We start from the raw sequence: 24,743 nt of genomic DNA on the forward strand, positions 1-24,743 counted from the left end.
CGTTCTCGGATTATGCGTAATTTTTCCACGCAGTATTGATTCGGACCAGGATTGTCTTGGATTCCTTCCCATAAATCTGGATAAAAAAAATAATAATGTATTAACTATATTCAACGGATTTTTCTTTCTTTTTCTTCGTTTTTTTAATTATTTGATTTTTGATAAAATGCCAAGAAGGTTAATGGAGAAGGATATAGTTGGCTTGAAGCATTGTGCGTAGTATGAAAGGAATTGTGTTTGAAGGCTATATCAATGCAGTTTGTGGGAAACACCGTGGACACGAGTTTAGTATATAAAAAAATAATGACAATATTAGAAGGAATTTTCAATAAGTTTCAATTATATTATGTTTATTTACCAACATAATGTATTGTATAAGATGGTAGGTGTTGATGTCTCTAATTTTTGAGAGTAGTATCTCTTCTGCAAGGGAGAAAATAAAAAGAGTAGATAACTGTTAGGTGAGGCTTTTTCTTGTCTGTTTTATTTTTTTTCTTTATTTCCGAAAGTCAGTATCGCAGACTGGCTGTCAAAACAATTTCCAAGTTACGAGTTGTGATGGATACTCTCGAAAACTAGGGACATCAACACCTACTATCTTGTACGACATTATGTTGGTAAATAAACGTAATATAATTGACAATTTCGTATTATTTGGATTCATCGGACTACTGTTCTCATCTTGAGTGTGATTTTCAAAACGTTTCGATCGATGTAACCTCCGACCTTCTTCAGGTGTATCGTGTCGACCTCGGGAATTTGAACGGAATTTCGAGCGGAACCCTTTATCTCGAGTTCCGCTCAAGTTCTGCTCGAAATTATGTCCAAATTCCCGAGTTCAACAGAAAAATTCCCCAGTCCAACAAGATACTTCTGAAGAAGGTCGGAGGTTACATCGACCGAAACGTTGAGAAAATCACACTCAAGCTGAGAACAGTAGTCTGATGAATCCAAATAATACGAATAACCAATCCTCATCTAAAAAAATTCAAGAACGTCATAATTGAAAATTATTGAAAATTTCTTCTAATATTGTCATATATTTTACATTTTATATACTAACTCGTGTCTACAGTGTTTTCTACAAACTGCATTGATATAGCCTTCAAACACAACTCATTTCACAAGTAGGTTAATTCTTTTAGAGTGTTTTAACAATATTAGTATTTCTTAAACAGTGGATACATGCTAGCGAGACCCGTGGAAATGCCACAGTTGCTGCTTTTATTGATCGTATATTGCCGCAATGTATTTTGTCAAAGTTTATTGTGAATGTAGACCCCACGATATTATTGTATCACCTCTGCCCAAATCGAAACCTACTTATCAAAGTAATCTAATAATATATTAGGTTGAGAAGGAAGTTCTTGCAGAATTTTAAATTTTGATTTCAAATGATGTATTTTCAAATAAGTTTTCCTTATAATACCTTTACTTTATATATCATTTTAAAGAGCGTTTTTCGCTCTTTCTAATCGTTTAAATTACAATCGTTTTAAAACAATTATGGATTCTGTAAAGAATGTTAAATACAAGATGGAAAGAAAGCAAATTCCCATAATTTTCTTATTTCAATTCGAGCTTGGCCGAAAAGCTGCTGAAACAGCTCGCGATATCACTGAAGGAACCGCTACTGAACGCACAGCACAATAGTGGTTTTTCGTGGCAGCGTCGAGAGTCTTGAAGATGGTGAGCATATATGTAGGGCACCAGATGCTAACAACGATCAATTGATAACCTTAGTCGAAGCCAATCAATGCACAAGTTCGAGAACTTGCTTCTGAATTATACGTAACGTATACAACGATTTTCACTTGAGGGAGATTGGAAAGACAAAACAAAAATTGATAAATGGGTGCCTCACGAATTGAACAACAAAAAGAAAAGCTGTTATGAAGTATCATCTTTTACGCAAAAAGAACGACCGGGTTGTAACTTGCGATGAAAACGGGCGACGCTCAGCTCAGTGGTAAGACGCCAACGAAGTTCCACGGCACTTTTCCAAGTCAGAGTTGCACCAAAAGAAGGTCCTACTGACTGTTTGGTGGTCTGTGACTTGTCTCATCCATTACAGTATTTTTTTAATGCAGGCGAAACCATTACGGCAGAGAAGTACTGTAAATAAATCGATGAAGTGCATCAGAAACTTCGACAACAACACCCAGCATTAGTCAACAGAAAAAGCTGTTTGAACGAAACACATAGACTCCAAGACGATTATTTGTTTTATATAGTTTTTATTAATTTTCCAGGTATCGATCGCAGAAGAATGAATATCTTTGCTTGTGTGGTTTACTTCTAGGTGTCTATTTTCATACACGTCAGCTCCCACCCCAGTGATGTGGAGACGACCTGTTAAACCGCCCGCTCTTCTTTACGTCAAAATTCCAACTCTCTCATCTCCAGCTAACCTGATCACGTGACTCATACGCAAATCCGATAAGCTGACCGGCCCTTCCGGTAAATTTGTCTGAATATGATTTACCATATTTTGACAGATCTTATAAATTTTCTTCATATTCATCTCACGTCCATCTCTCCAGTTAGTTAGTTAGTTAGTTAGTTAGTTAGTTAGTTAGTTAGATAGATAGATAGATAGACCGAGATGGATAGATACAGAAATAGATAAATAAATAGATAGATCGACACTTTCTTGTGTTCGACTTATTACATAACACTCTGCGTTACATGGAATGACAGGGCATACATATAAATTCAATAGATGAGCAGAATAAATAACACCTTCCTTCCAGGGAAAATCATTAACAGCCGCACACCTGGCTCGACAGAAGAGAATATTACAAGTACAGAAATCCACCAAGAATATAACAATTATAACTTGATAATTATTCACGATTACACAGCACGCGAAATAGCGCCTTAGTTTATAGAAAAGATACCCTCGAACACGTACTGTTACAAGCGTTACATCGAAAATATAAATAACCAAGTGAAAGGAAAATTCATTTCTTCTTTAAAGATTTTGATAACCGTCTGTAATTTACGAAAATCACTTAAAATTTAAAATAATGTAAACAAATTCGACCGCTAATACCAACTGAAACGAAAATTATATTTTAGATTGTTCGACATTTTACTGAATCATCTTGAAATAAAACTAGCCAAATCCGCCACTATTAATCCCACTGACCCCCCCCCCCTGCATCGTTGTACACTTTTACACATGGGATTCACACGTTTTATGCAGTCTACGTCCCAAGGAACAGAAGACAAGTAATAACTCGAACTCACTTTTTCGTAACAATAGCATTCATTTCCACATTTTCCTGTCACGCTTAATTTCTTGTTACGGCTTTGATATCTCTCACGTGATCGTTACTCTAACGTCCTCTCTCTCCTTTTTATATCTTTTTTACCATGACGCCGTCTCGAAAACGGTTCGATATTTGCATATAGGCTCCATACAGTTGCACTCCCACGACCGATCCTGTTCGGCAGAAGAAGCCAGGCGATTTCATTTTGGTCACGGCCTCTAATGTCTGCTATTTGCTAGGGCCAACAGTAGAGAGTAACAGACGGTGGCTCGTAGTGATGATAGCACATTTCGTCACCAGTGAAGTTGTGGTCAAAGAATCCGTTACCTTCTGCTTCGTACTGATTCAACAAGGCCTAACAGATATCCTATCAGTGCTCCTTTTGATCCTACGTGATCATTTGTGGAACAAAGCTCGTACACACTTGTTGTATATGAGGAATAAGAACACCGTTTCCACTGACATCCACATTCAACTAACCCTAACCCTAACACCCACATTCAACTAACTTTAACCCTGACACCCACATTCAACTAACCCTGACATCCACATTCAACTAACTTTAACCCTGACACCCACATTCAACTCGACACGCATGTTATTCACCGTTAACCGCCGATCATCGCGGATGAATTGGTCGAGGCGCACAGTATTTTCTGGAGTGATGGTTGTGCATGGGAGTGCGTAACGCACTTTGTCGCTTACATCTCTATTGTCACTCTGAATTCAAGGAACCCATCTGCTAACTGTGTCGAGATTAATTGCATCGGTTTCGTAAACGTTCAACAGGCGCCAATGAATGTTGACCGATTCAATTTCTGCATCGAGGAACTCAATGACGCATCTCTTCTTCCAACGAATGTCCATGACAGAGGTTGCTTTCTTAGAGTCTCACACCGTCAATATCTGCAACAAAGAGATAAAACTTTAAATTCAGTAATCATAACAATGCGATTTGCAATCCTTTCTGATCAATTTGGGTGAAATAAAAAATAGGAGCCATTATTTTTGGAACGACCCTCGTATAATAAAAACTGAATAAAGTTTAAAAATAATAATCGTGTTATGCAACTTATTTAAAACAATATGGATGATTTTATTGGTTACTCCGACATGGTCTGAACACGTAACCTTCTCCAGTATATTTCAACACATAATAAAAATGAACGCACACAATCAACAAAAACTATACGTAAATACAGAGAATGGTAGACCAGTATTCAACCCTGAGTCGAGGTATATTAAAGACTGAAAAATAATACTGGAATTCATTTGCTGAAAACGCAGCAATAAAAAGTATGCAAAAAAGAAAAGTAAAAGAAAATTTCTTCTTGCCACTCAAATATTATTTCTCAGCCTTTGCTGAAACGTTAGCCTATTTAAATAAATCTATTTTAAACAAGTTTTATTTTCGTTGCCGGTTTTTAACATTGTCTCATTTTTTTTCTGAATGAACACGATGGAAACTAAAAACCACGAGCAAAAACTACGAAAAATGGGAATGATCATACATACTGTACATCTAGACATGATAACTATATATGAAACAAGTATTTAGATGCTCAAGCAAGGTATATATGTTGAATACTAGTTGATATGTCAGCTAGTATATATATATATATATATATATATATATATATATATGTTTGTTAAAAATATATGATGCAAGTATAAGTTATAATATATAATAAAGGATATATTTATAAGTTATAATAATGATAATAATAATAATAATAATAATAATAATAATATGATGATGATGATGATGAAGAAAATCAAAATGGTACCGATAATAGTAGGAGCACTAGGAACAATTCCAAAAAACTTCGAAAAAAGAATGTCAGAAATTGGAATGAGAGGAATAACTGCAAAAGTACAACTAACGATAATGAAAACGGCTGAAATAATAAGGAAAACCCTTGAATGCGGAGAATAATACAAGAAGACAATATAACGAATAAGCGTTACAGGGAATGAAGAACACCGAAACTGCATATCTACAAGTTCTACACCCCCATCATGCATCCCCCCCATTGTTTCATCACCGATCCCCTCAATAAAAAAGGGATACCAAAGGGCCGAAAAGGGTCAATAAGGAGTGAAAGACCGGAGAGAACGCCAACCAGACCTCGGCTGGACAAAGTCAAAGAGAACTGGGACCTTAGGGAGGCTGAGTGCCACTCAAATTCAAGTATAAACAAATGGCCACTACCAGCGAGAAATCAATGGTAAGCGCCTGTTGCGATGATACAAATTCATTTGCAAATGCTATCAAAGGAGGTGGAGAGAACTGGACGTCTGGGGAGACTTCTTGCCACTCAGCATCGAGAGAACACCACAGGTTTCCAATCAGATCGTTTGTTGACTTGTGTGAAAGCTCCATATGAGCCGCCGCCGCCGCCGCCAATAATAATAATAATAATAATAATAATAATAATAATAATAATAATAATAATGATGATAATAATGATGATGATGATGATGATGATGATAATGATAATAATAATAATAATAATAATAATAATAATAATAATAATAATAGATACACTGTAGACAAGGAGTTTGCAAAGATCAAAACGGCGACATTTCGGAAAAGGTTCTACCGTGGGAATGGAATTGTTTACAAGTTCAACAGAAGTTACATCAGACGTGAAATCGAGACTGCATCGATAAGGGACAATCGGATGGAAGCTTTTATTGTTGACGAAACTGAATAAGCAATGGTTGAGATGTCAACGAAACACAAAAGCAAATAATTTTACTCACAAGATTCTTTGTGTCTTCCGGATATTCTTGCTGTAGGAATACTGGAGAGGCCCCGGCGCGTTATCCGACTGTTAAAGCCATAAATTGGACCGGGACTGTGGTCAGTTATTTCTAACAAATAAAAAATTGGACAATAGCTGTTAGATACTATGAAATACCAACTTTTAAAAAATATTTAAAAACTAATTTATTTTCCCAACCTAAAATAATAAATTAGATTAATTCTTAAAATTATAATTAAAAAATCACATACAATAAATTGAACCAGGATTGTGGTCAGTTCTTGTTGATTAATAATAATAATAATAATAATAATAATAATAATAATAATGATAATAATAATAATAATAATAATAATAATAATAATAATAATAATAATTAAAAAAAAAAAAAAAAAAAAAAAATAATAATAATAATAATAATAAAAACAAACAAACAAACAAACAAACTGACAAACTGACAAACTGACAAACCCAATAAATATGAGAAATTCAGGTTATCTTCGTTTTGAAAGATATGCCCCATTTGCAAAAAGCTTAGATTCTTTTGATAAAAAATTCAGATTCACAAATCTTGTAAACACAAAATTTGAGTTGGGAAGCACACATTGTCAAGGATTAAGATCAGATTTCGTCGTCTTTTACTTGCTAGATGTAAATACAGGCAACATCGGCTTCGATGAAATTCATGAACAAAACAAATAAAATAAATGTAAGAATTTCGAATGTTTGATGTTATACATCAGTTTTGCAATTTGTTTCTCAATGTCTTCTTTCAGGCTGAATTTTTGATTGGTATATTTAGCATAGATTTATTTGACTAATATTTGAATAAAATATCGGTATTATATTTTAGAAATGTTTGCTTTTGTAAAGCATCCGTTTCACAAATACTAACCAAATATTTGTTGTAAACATCTGTTCAGTTGATGACATTCCTGAATGTGTACTTAAATGTGGAGTTACCCGACGCACTATGGGAAACTATAACAGCAATTCATGTTCAGATTCGTTTTTTTTTTTTTTTTTTAAATTTACGAATATTTTTGTTGTAAAAAAAAAAGTCACATATTTTCAGTATCATCACTTTCTGCTTAGAAAACCGACCGTCCTCTTTGAATTCGTCCTTTCATTTGAAGTCAGTTGGTCTCCACGCATGCAAATTAGTTATTCACATATGCAGACCCGACTTTAAATGTATACAAAACGAAGCCCTTTTTTCCTTTGGTAGATGGGTCATATATCGGGACCGTACGTCGATAGGTAGATATTATGCAATCTAGTATGAATTTTAGAAGTATTACACTAAGTACATTTCGTGTCAGTCTAGCGGCAAACGGACATGGGCCCAGTGCACCTGGTGTAGTTAATGCGAAGGGTCAAGAGTTAGCTCCTTATATAAAACACGCTAGAAGCAAGTGCCAATAAAATGATCACGTGCCTGAGGATTGGGACAGAGTTTCGAGGCAGTTTGCGACGATAAAGCGGTCGGATAAGATGTCCAACAATGTAGACATCTAAGAGAAATTTCCTCGAAACCTGTCCGACCGATAAACACCTCGCTTGCGACCTTCACGTTTAAGAAACTTTCTAACAAGAGCATTGGTCACCCAGTGATACACACAAAGGAAGTCTGTTTTATGTATAACACATTGGCATTCCATTTAAGCGGGGCGTTTAATTTTTTTAGCACAGCATCCAGCTCTGGTACGTTTATATGTTAGGGTATCCTTTGTTAGTTACAACCAGCACGCAGCCTCGATAGTGGCTCCACCTGCATCAAGAGCTACACTCACAACTAGCGAGCTCGTACCCAGATGACTGGTCTTGTTGCACTCATAACAGATTTGACGGGTAGCCTGTCTCTCCTGTACGCATTTATTACACTTATATTCATATCGGTACATTGCCGCAGGAGGTTGATAAGGAAAAGGAATTTCCCAAAATTTAATGCATACGTAGATATTTATATTGTATGATGGGAAAAGCAACGGATCTATACTTACTCCAGGTGTTTGCTCGTATGCTGTAGGATGGTTCTTGTGGAAGAGTTTTGTCTTGGTTTACGCCAATTGTTGATGGAAGAACGTACTTGTTAGGAGCAGGACCTAAATTATTATTATTATTATTATTATTATTATTATTATTATTATTATTATTATTATTATTAATAATAATAATAATAATAATAATAATAATAATAATAATAATAATAAAAATAGAAAACCACAAAATCCTTTAGGACATGGAGGTACAAACAAACATTCAAGCAAAATAACTGGAGGTCATAATAACTAACAAGAAAGAAACTGCAAAATTATAGATTTTGTCGTCCCAGCAAACCACAGGGTGAAAATCAAAGAAACAGAAAAGCTAATTAAATATGAAAAATTTGCCAAAGGACATGAAAAAATCAATAAAATAACAAAAATTGTAGGAGAACTTGGGACAGTCCGGAAAAAAACAAGAGAAACCGGAATCAAGGGGAAGACTGAGACTGCAGCAGACGGCAATGCTGAAAACAACTGAAATCTTAAGGAAAACCCTCAGCTATAAGTTGTTTTGAGAAGGAGAAATGCTAAAATATTTTGGATAACAAGGACTATATTTTGTAAAAAAAAAAAAAAAAAAAGATTAAAAACATCGTTTACACATTACAAATAGTTCAACTGCATTTAAAAATAATTTATATCCTAGTTATATATGTGACCAGTTGTATCATGACTACTACTTAAGTCTCTTAACTTCCATATTATTATTTTTATTATACAGAAAATTATTATTTAATATTTTTATAAAGGAATAAAGAGACGTGTTTGTGGTTTGTATATATAAATAATACATATGAATGAAATGGCTATGCTGAGAACAGTAACTCTTTCTAAATGCTCACAGATTAAGAAATATAAGAGCAATTGAATCAGCATGGCGTTAAGAATTGGGAGAAATACACCCGATAGACGAGTGAATTGTTCATTTAATTATAAATCATAACTAATTAAGAATTTTAAAAAAAGTCAAGTATAATTCAATCCCAGAACTAAATAATATTTTAGCGTATATTTTGTGGTATTATATACAAAACAGCCTTAGGTTAACAAAAGGTCATATAATACGCTTTCACATATATGCATTATTACAAAATCAATCCTCTATTGATTATTATATATTACGAGGAATAATTTGCCCGATGGACTAATTTGCAAAAAAAAAAAAAAAAAAAAAAAAAGAAAAAAAAGAAGAAAAAAAGAAGATGCAAAAATAATAATGATAATGTCGGTCATCAAATTCCGTCTATGCTTGTTTACAATATCACTTCATCTGCTATTTGAGTTTGACAATCTTAAAAATAGTATTTCTTCTGTTAGAGATGAAAAAGAAGAATTTATACAGGGGAATATTTTACGTAACACCGGCCGGTATAACGTAAAATATTCTTCTGTAAAAATTCTTCTTTTTTATCTATAAGAGAAAGACTATTTTTAAAATCGGATTTTTTCGATTTTCAATACTTATGTACAAAACATATCTAAGAACACTGCCAGACATATAAATTACCTTTGTATAAAATTCACATACACGCACACACAAAGTAATAGTCTAATAGTAGATAGAATATATATATATATATATATATATATATGTGTGTGTGTGTGTGTGTGTGTGTGTCAAAACATCGTTAATTCATTACCCACTCAGCAGCAGCTTCTAGGTGAAAAGCCTTGACTGTCATTTGGACGGTCGGGTTTCGATCCTGGCTTGAGGCAGTTGCCTGTCTAGCCGCACTGATGAGATGTGAAACAGCGAAACAGTACTGTATGTGGATGACTATATATATATATATATATATATATATATATATATATATATATATATATATATATATATATACCCACCTGTGTGAGCTTTGTGACAGAGAACTTCAGCAATGTGCTAGAGTATAAAGAAAATATCAAAATAAGAGCGTAATATTTATTTATCTTTCTGTTAAAGAAGATCAGAACAACATCAGTACCGTCGGTTTCAATACCAAACATAGACTGAGGTGAGTCCGACATAGGCGACCAGATATTGGTTTCCTGTGTTTGGATTTGAAACTGATGGTACTGACGTTTGTTCTGTTTATGATGATAGGTTGTATAAAAATAAGCCATTTTTAGATTTTTTTTAGAGACATATTGAAAGCTGAGAGAAAACAGTGAAATTAAGAGATGGTACGAATTACGGCGTCAATGATAAGGAGTGCTGACAATTACTATATTTTTTGATAAGCTAAGAGACAATGGAATTTATCCAGTTTCCGGTCAATGGAGAATAGAAAGTAAGTGTTGGATTTACTTTCGGCAGCATCATAACTCTTGCTTCCCTTATTTTGTCTTTTAGTCCTCACATTCCATGAGTGATGTATCTGGCAAAGAGGAAAGAATGGCTGTTTTCTCAGTTGAAATCTATCCTGATAACGCTTATTGTTGGCCTATTTTTGACCTTAAAGTAGTATTATTTTATTATTTTATTTTTATCTCCTTTTATCAAGTGGCTTCATGTCTTGTTTGGAGCGATTTCCACCAAAATGTAGATATATTTGGGAGACACTGGCTATTTGAGGAGATGAGTTCAGGGGATCGACGAGCTAGGAGACTTGGGGAAATCGGCGATAGAGTTCGACTGAATGGGAAACTACGGAGTCTAAGCTAATCCTGGGCTACAGAAAGATGGGAATTTAATGCAGAAGTAGAAACGCTACTGACGGGACCCCAACAACACACACAAAATCGTGTTAACTGTTATTCTCGCTCGCTGAAGGAACAAAAAACAAAAATACAAAAAAAAAACAACAAAAAACAAAAAAACAACAAGAACAAAAAACAAAAAACAAAAAAAAAAACAATGCATATGGAGTAAGGCGGTTAGAAGGGCATAGTTATACATTGAGTTATGCTTGAAAAATTCATTTTACTCATTCTACGAGGAGCATTCCAAAAGTAATGCCTCCTATTTTTTTATTCCGCCCGAATGGATCAGAAAGGACTGCAAAGTGGTGACTCCCTTGTAAAAAAATGCATTCTTATGATGACTGAACTTAGGCATTCATGATCTGAAAGATCCATCTTTCTGTTTAAGATATTGACGGTGTTAAACGCTTAGAAAGTAACTTCGTTTATGGACGTGTGTCAGAAGCAGAAATGCATCATTGAATTTCTGGCGAATGTGCATTGAGAATAGTGGTGGCTAAGTAGAAAAAAAAATTCTCAAGCATAAAAAATTGATTTTTTTAATCGTATCACTTCCATCTTCGTAGTTCTTCCACTTTTGACTTAAAAAATAGGAGGCTTTACTTTTGGCACGATTCTCATAATTAGTTGAATTTGAAACTAACTCAACAAATTAACCATCTCTTAATAAGTTTCAGCCTATTACTTTGTATATTGTGTGGCCTCTTACAACTCTTGATTTATAAAGTTTCTATCGCTCGCAGTTTTTTCCGGTATTTTAATCAGATCGGCAAAATAGTTGCCAAGAAAATTCTTGTGTAAACATGGTAATGTGATGACTAATCCTTATTATCCCTCTTAATCCCCAACTGTGTATCGAACGGATGCAATAATGTATGATTTGCTTATCATAATACAGGTCCATACAAAATTTCAATGAAACCAATTTAATGGATTAATAGGGGTTAGTATTTAATGTAAAAATGAGCACAAATTTAATTACATTTAACAAATTTAATTTTATTCAACAAATTTAATTACATTTAACAAATTTAATTACATTCAACAAATTTAATTACATTCAACAAATTTAATTACATTTAACAAATTCAATTATATTCAACAAATTTAATTACATTTAACAAATTCAATTATATTCAACAAATTTAATTACATTCAACAAATTTAATTATATTACTCAAAATTTAATTACATTTAACAAATTTAATTAAATTTAACAAATTTAATTTTATTCAACAAATTTAATTACATTTAACAAATTTAATTACATTCAACAAATTTAATTACATTCAACAAATTTAATTACATTCAACAAATTTAATTTTATTAAAAAATTTAATAATATTCAACAAATTTAATTACATTCAACAAATTTAATTATATTCAGCAAATTTAATTACATTCAACAAATTCAATTACATTCAACAAATTTAATTTCATTAAAAAATTTAATTATATTCAACAAATTTAATTACATTCAACAAATTTAATTACATTCAACAAATTTAATTTTATTCAAAAATTTAATAATATTCAACAAATTTAATTTTATTCAACAAATTTAATTGCATCCAACAAATTTAATTACATTTAACAAATTTAATTACATTCAACAAATTTAATTATATTCAACAAATTTAATTACATTCAACAAATTTTATTACATTCAACAAATTTAATTATATTCAATAAATTTAATTATATTCAACAAGTTTAATTACATTCAACAAATTTAATTTCATTCAACAAATTTAATTACATTCAACAAATTTAATTACATTCAACAAATTTAATTACATTCAACATTCAATTTGGCATAAAAAGAAAATCAGCTTAAACTCTGGAAATTAGAATTTACAACAATTTATTATTCGACAAGGAATACAAGTTTAAAACATAAAAGTTTCTTTATTTTATTAGGTTTCAAAGAATGGCTCTTATTCTCAGCTGAAAGTACTTAGCAAAATTATATTCATAAACAAACTATAATATTTGCTGGTTTGTACATAAATGAAAAAATACAAATTCTGAGAAGTAATTTTTGTATAAAAGTTGATAAAAATGCGGAAATGTATTAAAGGTTAAAAGGATATACATATATATATATATATATATATATATATATATATATATATATATATATATATATATATATATATATATATATATGGTTCTATATTTTAACTTTGAACTTAGTGTCAATTCTCTGCGCTGATGATGAAACTTGATATCAATAAAATGCCATATTGTCCCAGAAACGATCGTACACAAAATTGTTTTTGCGGAATTCTTGGAGCATACTCTCTCTCTCTCTTTCTTTCTCTCTCTCTCTCTCTCTCTCTCTCTCTCTCTCTATATATATATATATATGTGGATCGATGGATAGATAGATGTATATATAACTTATATGTACTGACGGTATTGATTATGTAGCTGTCGCATAGCATGTGATTCGAGGCGGTAAAGGACCCATAAAAGAACACGTACAAATTATAAATGTATTAGACGGTCTAAGGCGAGGAATATCTCGACATTAATGTAACTTTCTATTGTTTGGATGTTATGCATTTTTTAGCACTAAAATAATAAAAAAAACATATACGAAAAAACTATATATAAATATCAATAAAGGGCCAGCACAATTGTGCACTTGCATAATAAGTAAACTGAACCCTTTTTTATGAGCATAAAAATGAGTGTCTGCCTCAAGTGAATTAAAAAAGTATTCATAGCTCTAGTATCGCATTATCGAGCTATTTAAATGAATTTGAGTTAATAATATTTTTTTTACTAATTTTATTTCAATATATAATAATAATAATAATAATAATAATAATAATATATATATATATATATATATATATATATATATATATATATATATATATATATATATATATATATATATATATATATAAACAAGATATCCAGAATCGTGCGTAGAATAAATTTATATATTTATAAATTAACGATTATAAAAAAAGACCCTAAAATAAACTTCGAGGCGTCTTTCAGCCGATACACCGACAAGGAGAAACATCAGCGTTTACGCTGAAAAAAAAAGGGGAAAAATAGTAAATATCGTATGAAAAATGAATAGTTTTTTGTTGTTTTTTTTTTAACAAACGAGGGGTGGGTAAATGGATGAATAGACAAAAAAAAATTATTGTTATTATCAGGGTATTAAATGAAAAAGGTATCATTCCAAAAAACGAGCAAATATCGACAGAATATAGGCAGATAATTCATATACACATTCTTTAAAGCTATTATTAGCCTTTTTAACATAAAATATCTTATATATATATATATATATATATATATATATATAGTCATCCAAATATATATATATATATATATATATATATATATATATATATAGTCATCCAAATATATATATATATATATATATATATATATATATATATATATATATATATATATATAACTACTTCATTTACTCACAAAAAATTAATATACGAAAGTATAGATTTATTCGTATTTACTTCAAAAGTCCTCAATACGTAGGTAGAGCTAGTTAGTAATTTCTAAAATATATATGGCGATTAAGCTACACTGAATATTCTGCGTTTCATCCTATAGTGGATGAAACGCAGAATATTCAGTGTAGCTTAATCACCATATATATTTTATAAATTACTATATATATATGTATATATATATATATATATATATATATATATATAAAAGTTTGCTGCAAACTTTAGCACGGACTCTTCTACTACTATTAGTCGTTCTCATTCTTTATACCATCTCAAGATCTTGGAGACCATTCACGTTCGACTCAGAAAACCTTCTCTTTGCAAGCAAAGGGAATGCCTCCTGGGTTTGAACGTGATTCATCTCTACGGTATTCGCCCATAACGTCGTTTTATTTTAATCGTTTTCCCACTTTTTTTTTCTCCCCGTAAAATTAATAAAACGCTATTTTAACCACTTTCATTCTTTATTTAAAATAAAAAAGAAAAAAAAAATTCCCTCGGTACTGCTTTGAGAAGCGAGGGTCGAAACCGGTCAGCTGGCTCCCCATTCCTTTTTTTTCCTCTCCTGTTCCCCCTTCATTCCCACCTTTTTGGAGAGAAGATATATATATATTTATATATATACAAATTTACTTTTAATTATGAACCAGAAAAGTCTTCCCTTCCTAATTGAAATATATATATATATATATATATATATATATATATATATATATATATATATATATATATATATATATATATATATTAGAACTGCACGCCTGTGGAATCGTTTTCCATTTTCCTGCTTTCCAGCTGACTACAATATGGTTGTCTTCAAGTCCAACATAAACAAGTTCTTGATGAGCCGTTCCACTTAACAAATTTACAGAATTTCCATTACTAACGATTACTATATTGTCCAATTGACTACTGTACACTCTTAACCCTTATCCTCGAGTGGTCTCTGGGCCTTGATAAGTGATTATGCCTACGTATATATATATATATATATATATATATATATATATATATATATATATATATATATATACACGAGGATTACTATGTACGTTATCTATCCAAAATAGTTTCCATTTGGTTTTATTAATCTCATTCATTTACTTCGTTACTCAAGTAACCATGGCAACTACCGTTCAATATATATAAGACAGCGTAAAAATCATAAAAATTAGCGGAAACCACGTGATGTCGTCTCTTCTCTCATTCGGATGATCGAATTGGAAGAGAGACAAAACATTTTTAGAAGGATGAGGATAAGAACATCTTCAAGTTCATGTATTTCCGCCTCAACTCATTATTATTTCAGCGATATCACGAACACAATACATCTTCGAATGTAACACACATTTCAGAAGGACTTGGAAAAAAATACTGTGAACTATAAATATATAATACGTTTATAAACAGGGTTAGGGTGGAGTGTTGTGTGCGAATAAAAAAAAAGACTCTCAGATTTTGAGAAGGATGAGTAGGAGACTCAATCAAAACATTATAAAAATAACGGATTTTTTTGGGCTCAAAGATCAAGACCAGTGTTCCCTAAACTTCAGGATACCATCGAGCCTCTAAGTTTTGAGCACTAACAAGATAATTTCTTAAATAAATATGAAAAACATTAATTTCAAATTTCAACACTGACTAATATTAGTGTTTACAACCATTTTTTTTGTTTTTATTTAATAAAAAAATTATTGCATGTTTTGTTAATTTATTTTTTATTTTCTTTTTCATGAAAACTTTTTCCTAAAACTCTTTACACTTGTAGTTATGTATCATATCTCTTTCCTGTAAAAAAGATGAAGAATTAAATGTCTGCAGTCACTTAATTTTTCCATATAAAGCATTTGGTCTCCTTTAAGAAAGGGTTTCCGGAGCCCATCAGTCTCACCTACGGAGCCCCACTGCTTCATGGAGCCCACGTTGGGAAACCCTGGTCTATACCATTCCCGTAAGGACTTTTTTTCCTGTTGATTGTGGTGAAATGTTGTCCCTGTGCGGATCTAGGAGGTGCACACTCCCAGGCTTTGCATTCTCTGAGGTGTTAGCTTATTGCAAATCACCTAAGGTGTCTCTACCGAGGAAAGCCGACGAAGCTGTTCAGGAACTTTTTGCAGGTCACAGTGTTCTTCTTCGTGGGGCGCTGACTTTTCAATCCCACTTTCGACCATTATGTTAAATTTCTCACAGTATGGAGAGAAAAATAACTTCTAGGCTCAAAGTGTAGCTTCTGTCCGATAATACACTTAATCTTTTCTGTCCTTGGTCAGTGAAGTAGAAATCCTGCTAGACGAACGCAATTATAAATGTTATCTCAATCAAGAAAGTAATAATAATAGCGAAAAAAATATCTATTTCATCTGTGTGTATATCGATAAAAACATCATCACAGATTGAACGATCGATCCACCGATGGACGGACCGATTAGGTATCTTATAGAGACACACTCGAGTGCATCTAAAAAGCATTTAATTTTAATTAATTTTTTCTATTTTTTTAATTTAATAATTTTAATTATTAAACCAGCAGTTGTATTATTGACTGATAACTATATTATATTGCAGAACTATCAATGCCCCGTTAGATCAAGATTTATTACATATGTGACAATAATGCAGAAGTCAACAAAAATAAAGTATTTTCAGACAAAACTAAAAACTTATACAAGATGAATGTGGCCGTAGTTCCACAAATGACATTAGATAACATAACTAAGAAATATCAACTAGAAACCAGTGACGTGTATAATAGTATAAACGATGAAGCAAAACTAAAAGCAGAACGGACGAAATCGTTGAAAGAGAGCTCTTGATCTGTAATATAAAAAGCATGTATATGTTAGTATGTCCGGCTAAAACTTGAAAAATATTCAACAAAACCCAACAAAGTTCGTATTTTTTGAATTGGCGTAATCTCGGTAAAATAATAGCTAAAATGTAGAAAATTCTGTGGGAATCAAATGACCATTTAAATCAGTTAATGTCACCGAGAAGTAAAACTAGTACATAGTTATTTTTTATGTCGACTCAAGTTATGTCTGTGCATATGTTTACAGAGAGGAATGGGCTGATCGGAGAAGAAAGAGGGGTGGAGAAGGGAAGGAGAAAAACGGTGAAAGGGAGAAGATTTTCTAGTTATGCATAATGTAGATAGAAATTATGCTACAGTTTTGCTCTGGGTAATGCCGGGTAGCTCTACTCGTCATACTTCAAGAACACCAATCAGACTTTAATAAGAAACATTCTTGCAAACTACTCAAACTATTTTTCAATTAAATTATAACAATGTTATTGCCAACAACATGATGCAAAAAAAGTGGACATTAGCTCGTCAGGGGTAACAATGGAATTGTTAGCTTAAATGCTATTTAGGTCTAACTTTGAAAATCCAACAATATAACATTATATGTTAGATTTCCGTTGTGATTCTAATATACACACGCGCACATCAGCCAGTCACACATTCTGACTGAAAACATAAGAGAGTTAAATAAAAGTACCTGTAACACCTTCTATCAAGTTCTACATTGTTTTTCCCTTTTCCTTTATTGATTTCCCCATTCATTTTAACATCTTTTTTCTCCTTTGAAGACGGCAGATGAAATATACCGAAGCAACATTGGATCGAATAAGCCTTTTTGCATTCAAAAAGGATTTTCTAGTTATGCATATGTAGATGAATAAATGCGAAAGCTTTTTTAATTCATACCTATTATACTGCTATGCTATTATGTACATCAATAATACAACATAATATTTAGAAACACTGTATAGTACTATGTAATATAGAGCAGATGAACGAGTTTTTAATCAGTTCTTTATAAGCTTAATTTTAACAACTATTTTTAAACAATTCATAATAAATTAATGTTCCGTGTTACTAATTTAGAATTGGATTTGTCTTACTAGCAGGGTGGCCCGACGTTGGCCAGGATTGAATGATGATCAACGAATGTTATTCACTCCCATATTTTTTATTGTCATCGAAATCGGTCAAATCGTCCAGTTGTCAATTAAATTGATTGGTTGCCTACTCTAATTGGGAACCCATCGCGGGCCACCTAGAGAAGCTTCGCATGCCTCTCTACAGTGACTTAGTCCACAACATATTGCAGTCTACATTGCACGGTAGAGAACCTACTTTTGATTTTATACAATGACTTTATATATATATATATATATATATATATATATATATATATATATATATATATATATATATATATATATATAATGGCTGGAATTTAAGTTTAAAATGCAAAAGCCAAGTATCATGCTTCAATTGAGCTCTAAACAGAAACATTCATTTTGAACGCGCCCCAGCCATATCAAAGAACCTACTGTTGATTTTATATGGCCTTAATGGTTGTATTATTATAACGAGTTGAATTTAAGTTTAAATGAAAAAGTCAAGTATCTTTGTGAAATTGTGCTCTAAACAGAAAGATTCATTTCAAACGTGTCCTCGTCATAACAAAGAATCTACTGTTGATTTTATATGTCGGGCCTTTCGGCTTGAGTGGTAATAAAACTTTTCAAATTCACTTGTGATGTTAGGCTGTGTAAGGTGTTGACTTTCGTCAAAATCGCCTGTTCCTTTTTTCATGGAATGATTTCAATTATCGATTATACTTATCGAAGACATTCCGATACAAAACATATCTAAGAACACTGCCAGCACAGAAAATACCTTCGTGTGAAATTACATAAAAATCGACCCAGTCGTTTTCGAATACATAGGAAACTCATACACACATATACGCACAATGTTTCACTTTCATATAATAATAGATAACAATATTTTCGTCAATATTAAATTAAATGAAAAACTTAGTGATTTAAATAATGGACACATAACTAAAACATCCTGTTTAATTACACTAACAATAATCGCTACGAGGTAAAAGAGCGAAGAAAAAAGGAAAGTAGCTGGCTCGTTCGCTTGCTTGCTCCCCCCTCTCTCCTTATCTTTGTCTCAAGTCCTCTCTTTCTCACCCCATCTTTCTCGCCCACCTCTTTTTCTCTCACTGAAACTTTTTCGTTAGCGACATCTATATTTTTTAAATAGATCTTTAGATTCCATAACCCTTTCAACCCCGCAAACAAAACGTTTCGCATTATTGTTTAAGCGTTTCTTTGTGGCCCTTTAATGGCCTCATTCTTTCTTTCTTTCTTTCTTTCTTTCTTTTTTTATTTATTTTTTACATAATGTTGCCACGTCTATCTAAATTGTAAGTTAAAAAAATACACACGTCATCGCTCAGGCGAGCCGATTTCTTCTTTCATTTGATTTTATAACAGTCTTATTTAAAAGATGGATGCATTCGTATAAAAGTTGCCAAATGATAATATATATTGGTCTACATAAATAAAACAGTAGATATATGTATGTGTCTGTTTATAAATATTTAACTGATAACTGTTAAACTACCGGCCAAATAACTCTAAAATTAACTAGGAAATAGTAATCATTAGGGCTGTGACAACAGCATATTCTTTTCATTGTATCGACTCTTGAGTATATATCCGTTCATATCTTATATGTTTTTATATTGACAGATGTGGTTCTCGGTTGAGAATGTGTCTAACTGTGTTGGATATATACTTGCGAGTCAAAAGAATGAAAAGAATATTCTGTTGTCACAGACCTAGTAATCATACATTAAGAGTAGTTTATAACGAGTAAAATCTTTGTTTGGATGAATAACGTGTAAAGAAATATGTCAGAAAATTGAAATGCAAAAATGTTCATTTCAACTTGCCGACATGTTTTTATTACTTTTGCGTATATCCAAATTCATTCATAGCTTGAAGTGGTTTTATTTTAAATATTTCTTATCGATCTGTCGATAGCTCAAACGGTAGGGAACGCAGCTGGAACACTAAATGTTTTGGTTTCGGTTCTAGCTGATTGCACCCAAAGTCATATTTAAAAATAACTTTTGAACTCACTTCTATATGTTCGGTAAAATATGATATTCAATAGAAAATTGGCTTTGTAATGATAATTACGAAATCTGCGTGAAACAAAATATATTTAAGCGTATTTTACGACTGGGTAAAGCCTGGCCCCCCCCCTCCCTAGTTATACAAATAAATGTAAAAGTTTTAGTATTGTATTACAAGAAGCTAATAAAAGAACTGTTTCTTATATAAAATGTTGCTTTCAACTTTTCAAGCAACAATTCTTGCGAATCAAAGGCATATATATATACACACACACACACACACACACACACACAGAGAGAGAGAGAGAGAGAGAGAGAGAGAGAGAGAGAGAGAGAGAGAGAGAGAGAGATGTTATTTGTATATATAATTGAATGAATTCAATTATATTGTAGGACTAACCTGAGTTACCCTAAAAGCCAAGAATTAGGACGAAAATAATACCATTCCCCAAGAAATAATAGTTTCTTAGCCCCTCTCTTTCTCTTTCTCATAAACCGGACACAAACCAGAAATTGCTATTCAGAGTCCCTCGTCATCTCTCATCCTCTCTATCTCTCTCTTTCTCCAATCCCTAGCCAGCATGACAGGCGTGTAGGCAGTACACTCTTAGCCCCTAAACCAACGAGACGTATGTTGCCGGTGAACATTTTTAACAAGAGGTGTACTCACTCCAAAATATAAAAAGGCAAATAAAGTTCTTTTCTTTTAAAGGTTAATATTTGTATTACTTTTATTATTCCAACAACAACTAATAAAGACAAGTGCCAGCCAATGTTACAATATATACGAAAAAGTGCATTTTTACCTAAATGCGAGTTGGGAATAATTTTCCCTTTAACCAATTTTGGTATCCCCAAATGGGGAGCGGCATATGTATCACTTTTAAAATATAATTATCCATTACACATGTTTCGTCGTCTACGACACATCAGGGCGGCTGAATCGAGATTCGAAATCGAGACTCCATGGTAAGAAGCGTAACCCCCTTCCACTAGGCTATCTCGCACGACTGAATGTATCGCGGTTTTTTATGTACATGTTATTTGTTTTTGTTTTGCGATACTTTTTGAATGAATTCAATTATATATATGAAAGTGCATTTTTTTTTTTATCTCAGTGCGAGTTGAGAATAATTTTCCCTTTAACCAATTTTAGTACCCTCAATTATATATATTAGGAGGTATATTTGGTAAAAAAAAGAAAAAACAAAAGAAAAGAAAACAGGGGAAAAAGTGTTCAATACAAGCTAAATGTTTTTATTATTTTAACCTCGGGGTTTTGTAATGATTTAAATAAAAAAATCCGAGGTTGAAATAATATATATATATATATATATATATATATATATATATATATATATATATATATATATATATATATATATATATATATATACTTTTCATGGAGTCTCGATTTCGAATCTTGCTAGATGCGCCCACTCTGATGAATCGTAGACGACGAAACACGTGTCAGTGGATAATTATATTTTAAACAATATATATACCGCTCTCCATTTGGGGGTACCAAATTGGTAAAAAGGAAAATTATTATATAACTTGCATTTAGGTAAAAAAGCAATTTCGTATGAATAATTGAATTCATTCAAAACGTATCGCACGAGTATAAGTTTACTGACGTAGGTCAGTAAGCATATGTATAACATAATATAAAATTCAACCAAAGAAAACAAAACAGAATACATAGAGAACGAGAGTCATAGCACTAAATGCAAACATGATGTACTACAAATAAATCTCTAGAGTAGTACCTCTCAGTATATTTATACCGTTAGGAGAGTTCATATATTGAGCATGGGTGTCCCTATAATACCTCCTATCAAACCTTTTTACACCGTAAAAACCTGTCACTATCTTTTCCCGCTTAGAGTTGATAATTAATGGATCGGTGTACTTTCTCTTTTTGTCCGACCGTCGTTGTTCTGGTATTGTTTGGGGTGGGTCGAGATAGAACGTCTCAAAAATGGCGTCGATTGGCTCGTCTACTACGGGTAATTCTATACACTTGTAATAATATTGTGAGGCCTCGTCCGTTGGTGTATCATGTGCCATTTCAGTGCGCTTTAAAGAGTATCGACAAATTTCTCGGCTTCTCCTTTTGACTTAGGGTGATATCGAGGAGTGTTGATATACTTAATTTGAAAAATATCACCAAACTCCTTGAACTTTGCAGATGTGAACGCAGTTCCGTTATAACTCACAATGTAGTTATATAACGAGCAAATAGTTCGTGTAAAAAATTGATTGTTGTCCCTGTAGTAGGTCTTGTATGTCTTATTACTTCAGTCCATTTGATGTAGCTATCAATTACAATTAAGTAATAACGGTCTTCGTGGGGGACACGATCATTTTTTTACGATGATTGTTTCAAAAATTTATATTGCAAATTGCTAATATTCTGGTAATACTAAGTATGTTTCTTTCTTATTGTAATATATTTAGCCCACTACGTCAGCAAACAGATATTATGTTTACTAGCATGAATTTCGAGAATGTTGCATTAAGTACTTATCAGAACAAGCTGGTCGCAAACGGAAATAAAACCAGCACAACAAGCGAATAAGGCGATAAGGGCCAGGAGTTAGTTCATTAGACAAAGCACGCTAGAAAGCTGGTTTCGCATTATTAGCTAGAAATTACATCGCGTGTTCGAGACGGCACAGAGTTTCGAGGCAGTTTTGAGACGAGGAAACAACCACCATCAGACGTGTCCAACAATGTAAGGATTTACGTGAATTTCATCGAGACTGCGTTCGTTGACCATTTTTTAAGCCTAAGTAAGAAAATTAAATAAGAAAGAATTAATTTTAGCCTTTTTTTTATAAACAATTAATTTTGATCTCTCCCCTCGTAAAGGAAATTTCCCCCCCAATAAAACCTTTGAAACCACCAAAAAGTATCAATTGTTCCATATATGAGCTTTATTCGCCTGAGCTGAACAGCCGCTCAACAATCACTAGAAGACACAACGGTACAAGGAACGACACGCAGAGAAAAGCTACGAAAAAAAGACCAGTGACAACTACGCAACGCACGTATAAAAAATTTTATTAATTGATTTGTTTATCGATAGCTCAGCAGCGATAACCCACATGTGCACAAGTTCGTATCTGTGTGAAAAGACTATGTGCTTCTGTTATATAGTGAAAGTGTATATAATAGGTGTATATAAACGAGGACCAAAAACGTGTGCATGCTATATAGTCGTCTATATAACATTGTATGTACGTGTCTTTAAACGTGTGTAACATAACGTGACGTGTTGTGATCGTCTAGTAATGTTCGTATGTGTGTATATACTTAAATTAGTGTCTCTGTGATCGTTTAGTGTGTGTATGCGCGCATATATTTATAAGTGTGTATAACAAATACGAACAATAACAATTTGCAGACAGTTCCTTACGCAAAGGGACGAATAACATTTTTCTGAGGGTTACATCTGGCCAAACAGGGAAACATATCTGATTTATTCAGAGGTAATAGTAAAGATAACATTTGTTGGTGTCTATCTGATGAAATATTGAAGGGTATTTGATCTATTTTTCATATATAATGTTCTGTGAGGATTTTAAAAGTTGAAAATAAAGGATAAGTATAAGAGAGAGAACGAGAGAGATAGGCGAAAGAGAGAGCGAAAGAGAGATAGAAGGAAGACAAAGCGCACGTGCGAGAGAGAGAGAGAGAGAGAGAGAGAGAGAGAGAGAGAGAGGGGGAGGAAGGAAGAAAGAAAAAAAGAAAGAGAGAAAACTTACCGACAAACTTTGCTGCAATCTCAGGGTAAACTCTTTTTTCCTCGGCCATTTTGCATTTGAAATATTTTTCAATGGCGATGTCTGCATTTGTAAGAAATAAATTGCATAATAACAGATTGTTGTGCTTGTTTTTTCTTTATTTTAATCTTTCTGCAAAGGAAATATATATATATATGAAACTCGACTACATGAGGGACATATAATAAATAATTATACACGTTTTGTTCACACACTGACAAATGTAACAAAGACACATACCGTAAAATACAATGAAAGGGTTTTACTCACTCTCGTGATAGTCTCTACCATATGAAGTAGGTTTAGAATCTAGAACAAAGTCTTGTATTAACTCATGTGGAATTGAAACCACATGCTTTCTCCTCCCATTGTCTGGATTTCTCTACTCAAGGGGAAGTAACCTATCGATGTCTTAGCAACCGGTGTTTTCCTCTGTTATTCTCCTGCAATACATTCGGCCAAATCGTTAAAAAGACAGAATGTAATCAGTTCTATATAATAACATTATCTTTATGAATATCAAAACTAACAAAATTTATTTTCATTTAGTAAATTATCTAATATGTAAAGTAGAACGAGCCAGTTTCTACAATCTTTGATTTCTTCTGACAAAATCAGTGTTTGATTCGGGTTCGTCAGTCATTCTTTTTGTGAAACGTTGATCCAAGACAGTATACGTAAATTTAACTCTTTTAAAAGAATAATTTATCCGCCTCGAAGTATCTTTAAAC

The 24,743-nt window shown here is 32.4% G+C and overlaps 1 protein-coding gene across 2 annotated transcripts in view; it reads right to left on the reverse strand.

Annotated features, from left to right (window-relative positions):
- The window catches only part of LOC145241662 (protein CIMAP1D-like), a 35,098-nt gene that overhangs the window by 912 nt on the left and 9,443 nt on the right, over nucleotides 1-24,743 (reverse strand). The window contains exons 1-5 of one of the 2 annotated variants that reach the window (XM_080104797.1): nucleotides 24,283-24,369; nucleotides 23,995-24,075; nucleotides 8,047-8,148; nucleotides 6,042-6,152; nucleotides 1-76 (exon numbers count right to left, since the gene is read on the reverse strand). The exon at nucleotides 1-76 is cut by the window's left edge and continues 912 nt beyond it. In XM_080104797.1, the coding sequence (XP_079960923.1) occupies nucleotides 1-76; nucleotides 6,042-6,152; nucleotides 8,047-8,148; nucleotides 23,995-24,043 (338 nt within the window). In that variant the 5' untranslated portion in view covers nucleotides 24,044-24,075; nucleotides 24,283-24,369. Of the gene's footprint in view, nucleotides 77-6,041; nucleotides 6,153-8,046; nucleotides 8,149-23,994; nucleotides 24,076-24,282; nucleotides 24,370-24,743 lie in introns of those variants that run through there. The other variant, XM_080104796.1, reaches the window with a different exon arrangement.

The sequence above is a fragment of the Euprymna scolopes genome, chromosome 20, assembly GCF_053919585.1.
Source record: "Euprymna scolopes isolate OS-2025 chromosome 20, ASM5391958v1, whole genome shotgun sequence".
Classification (NCBI taxonomy): domain Eukaryota; kingdom Metazoa; phylum Mollusca; class Cephalopoda; order Sepiida; family Sepiolidae; genus Euprymna; species Euprymna scolopes.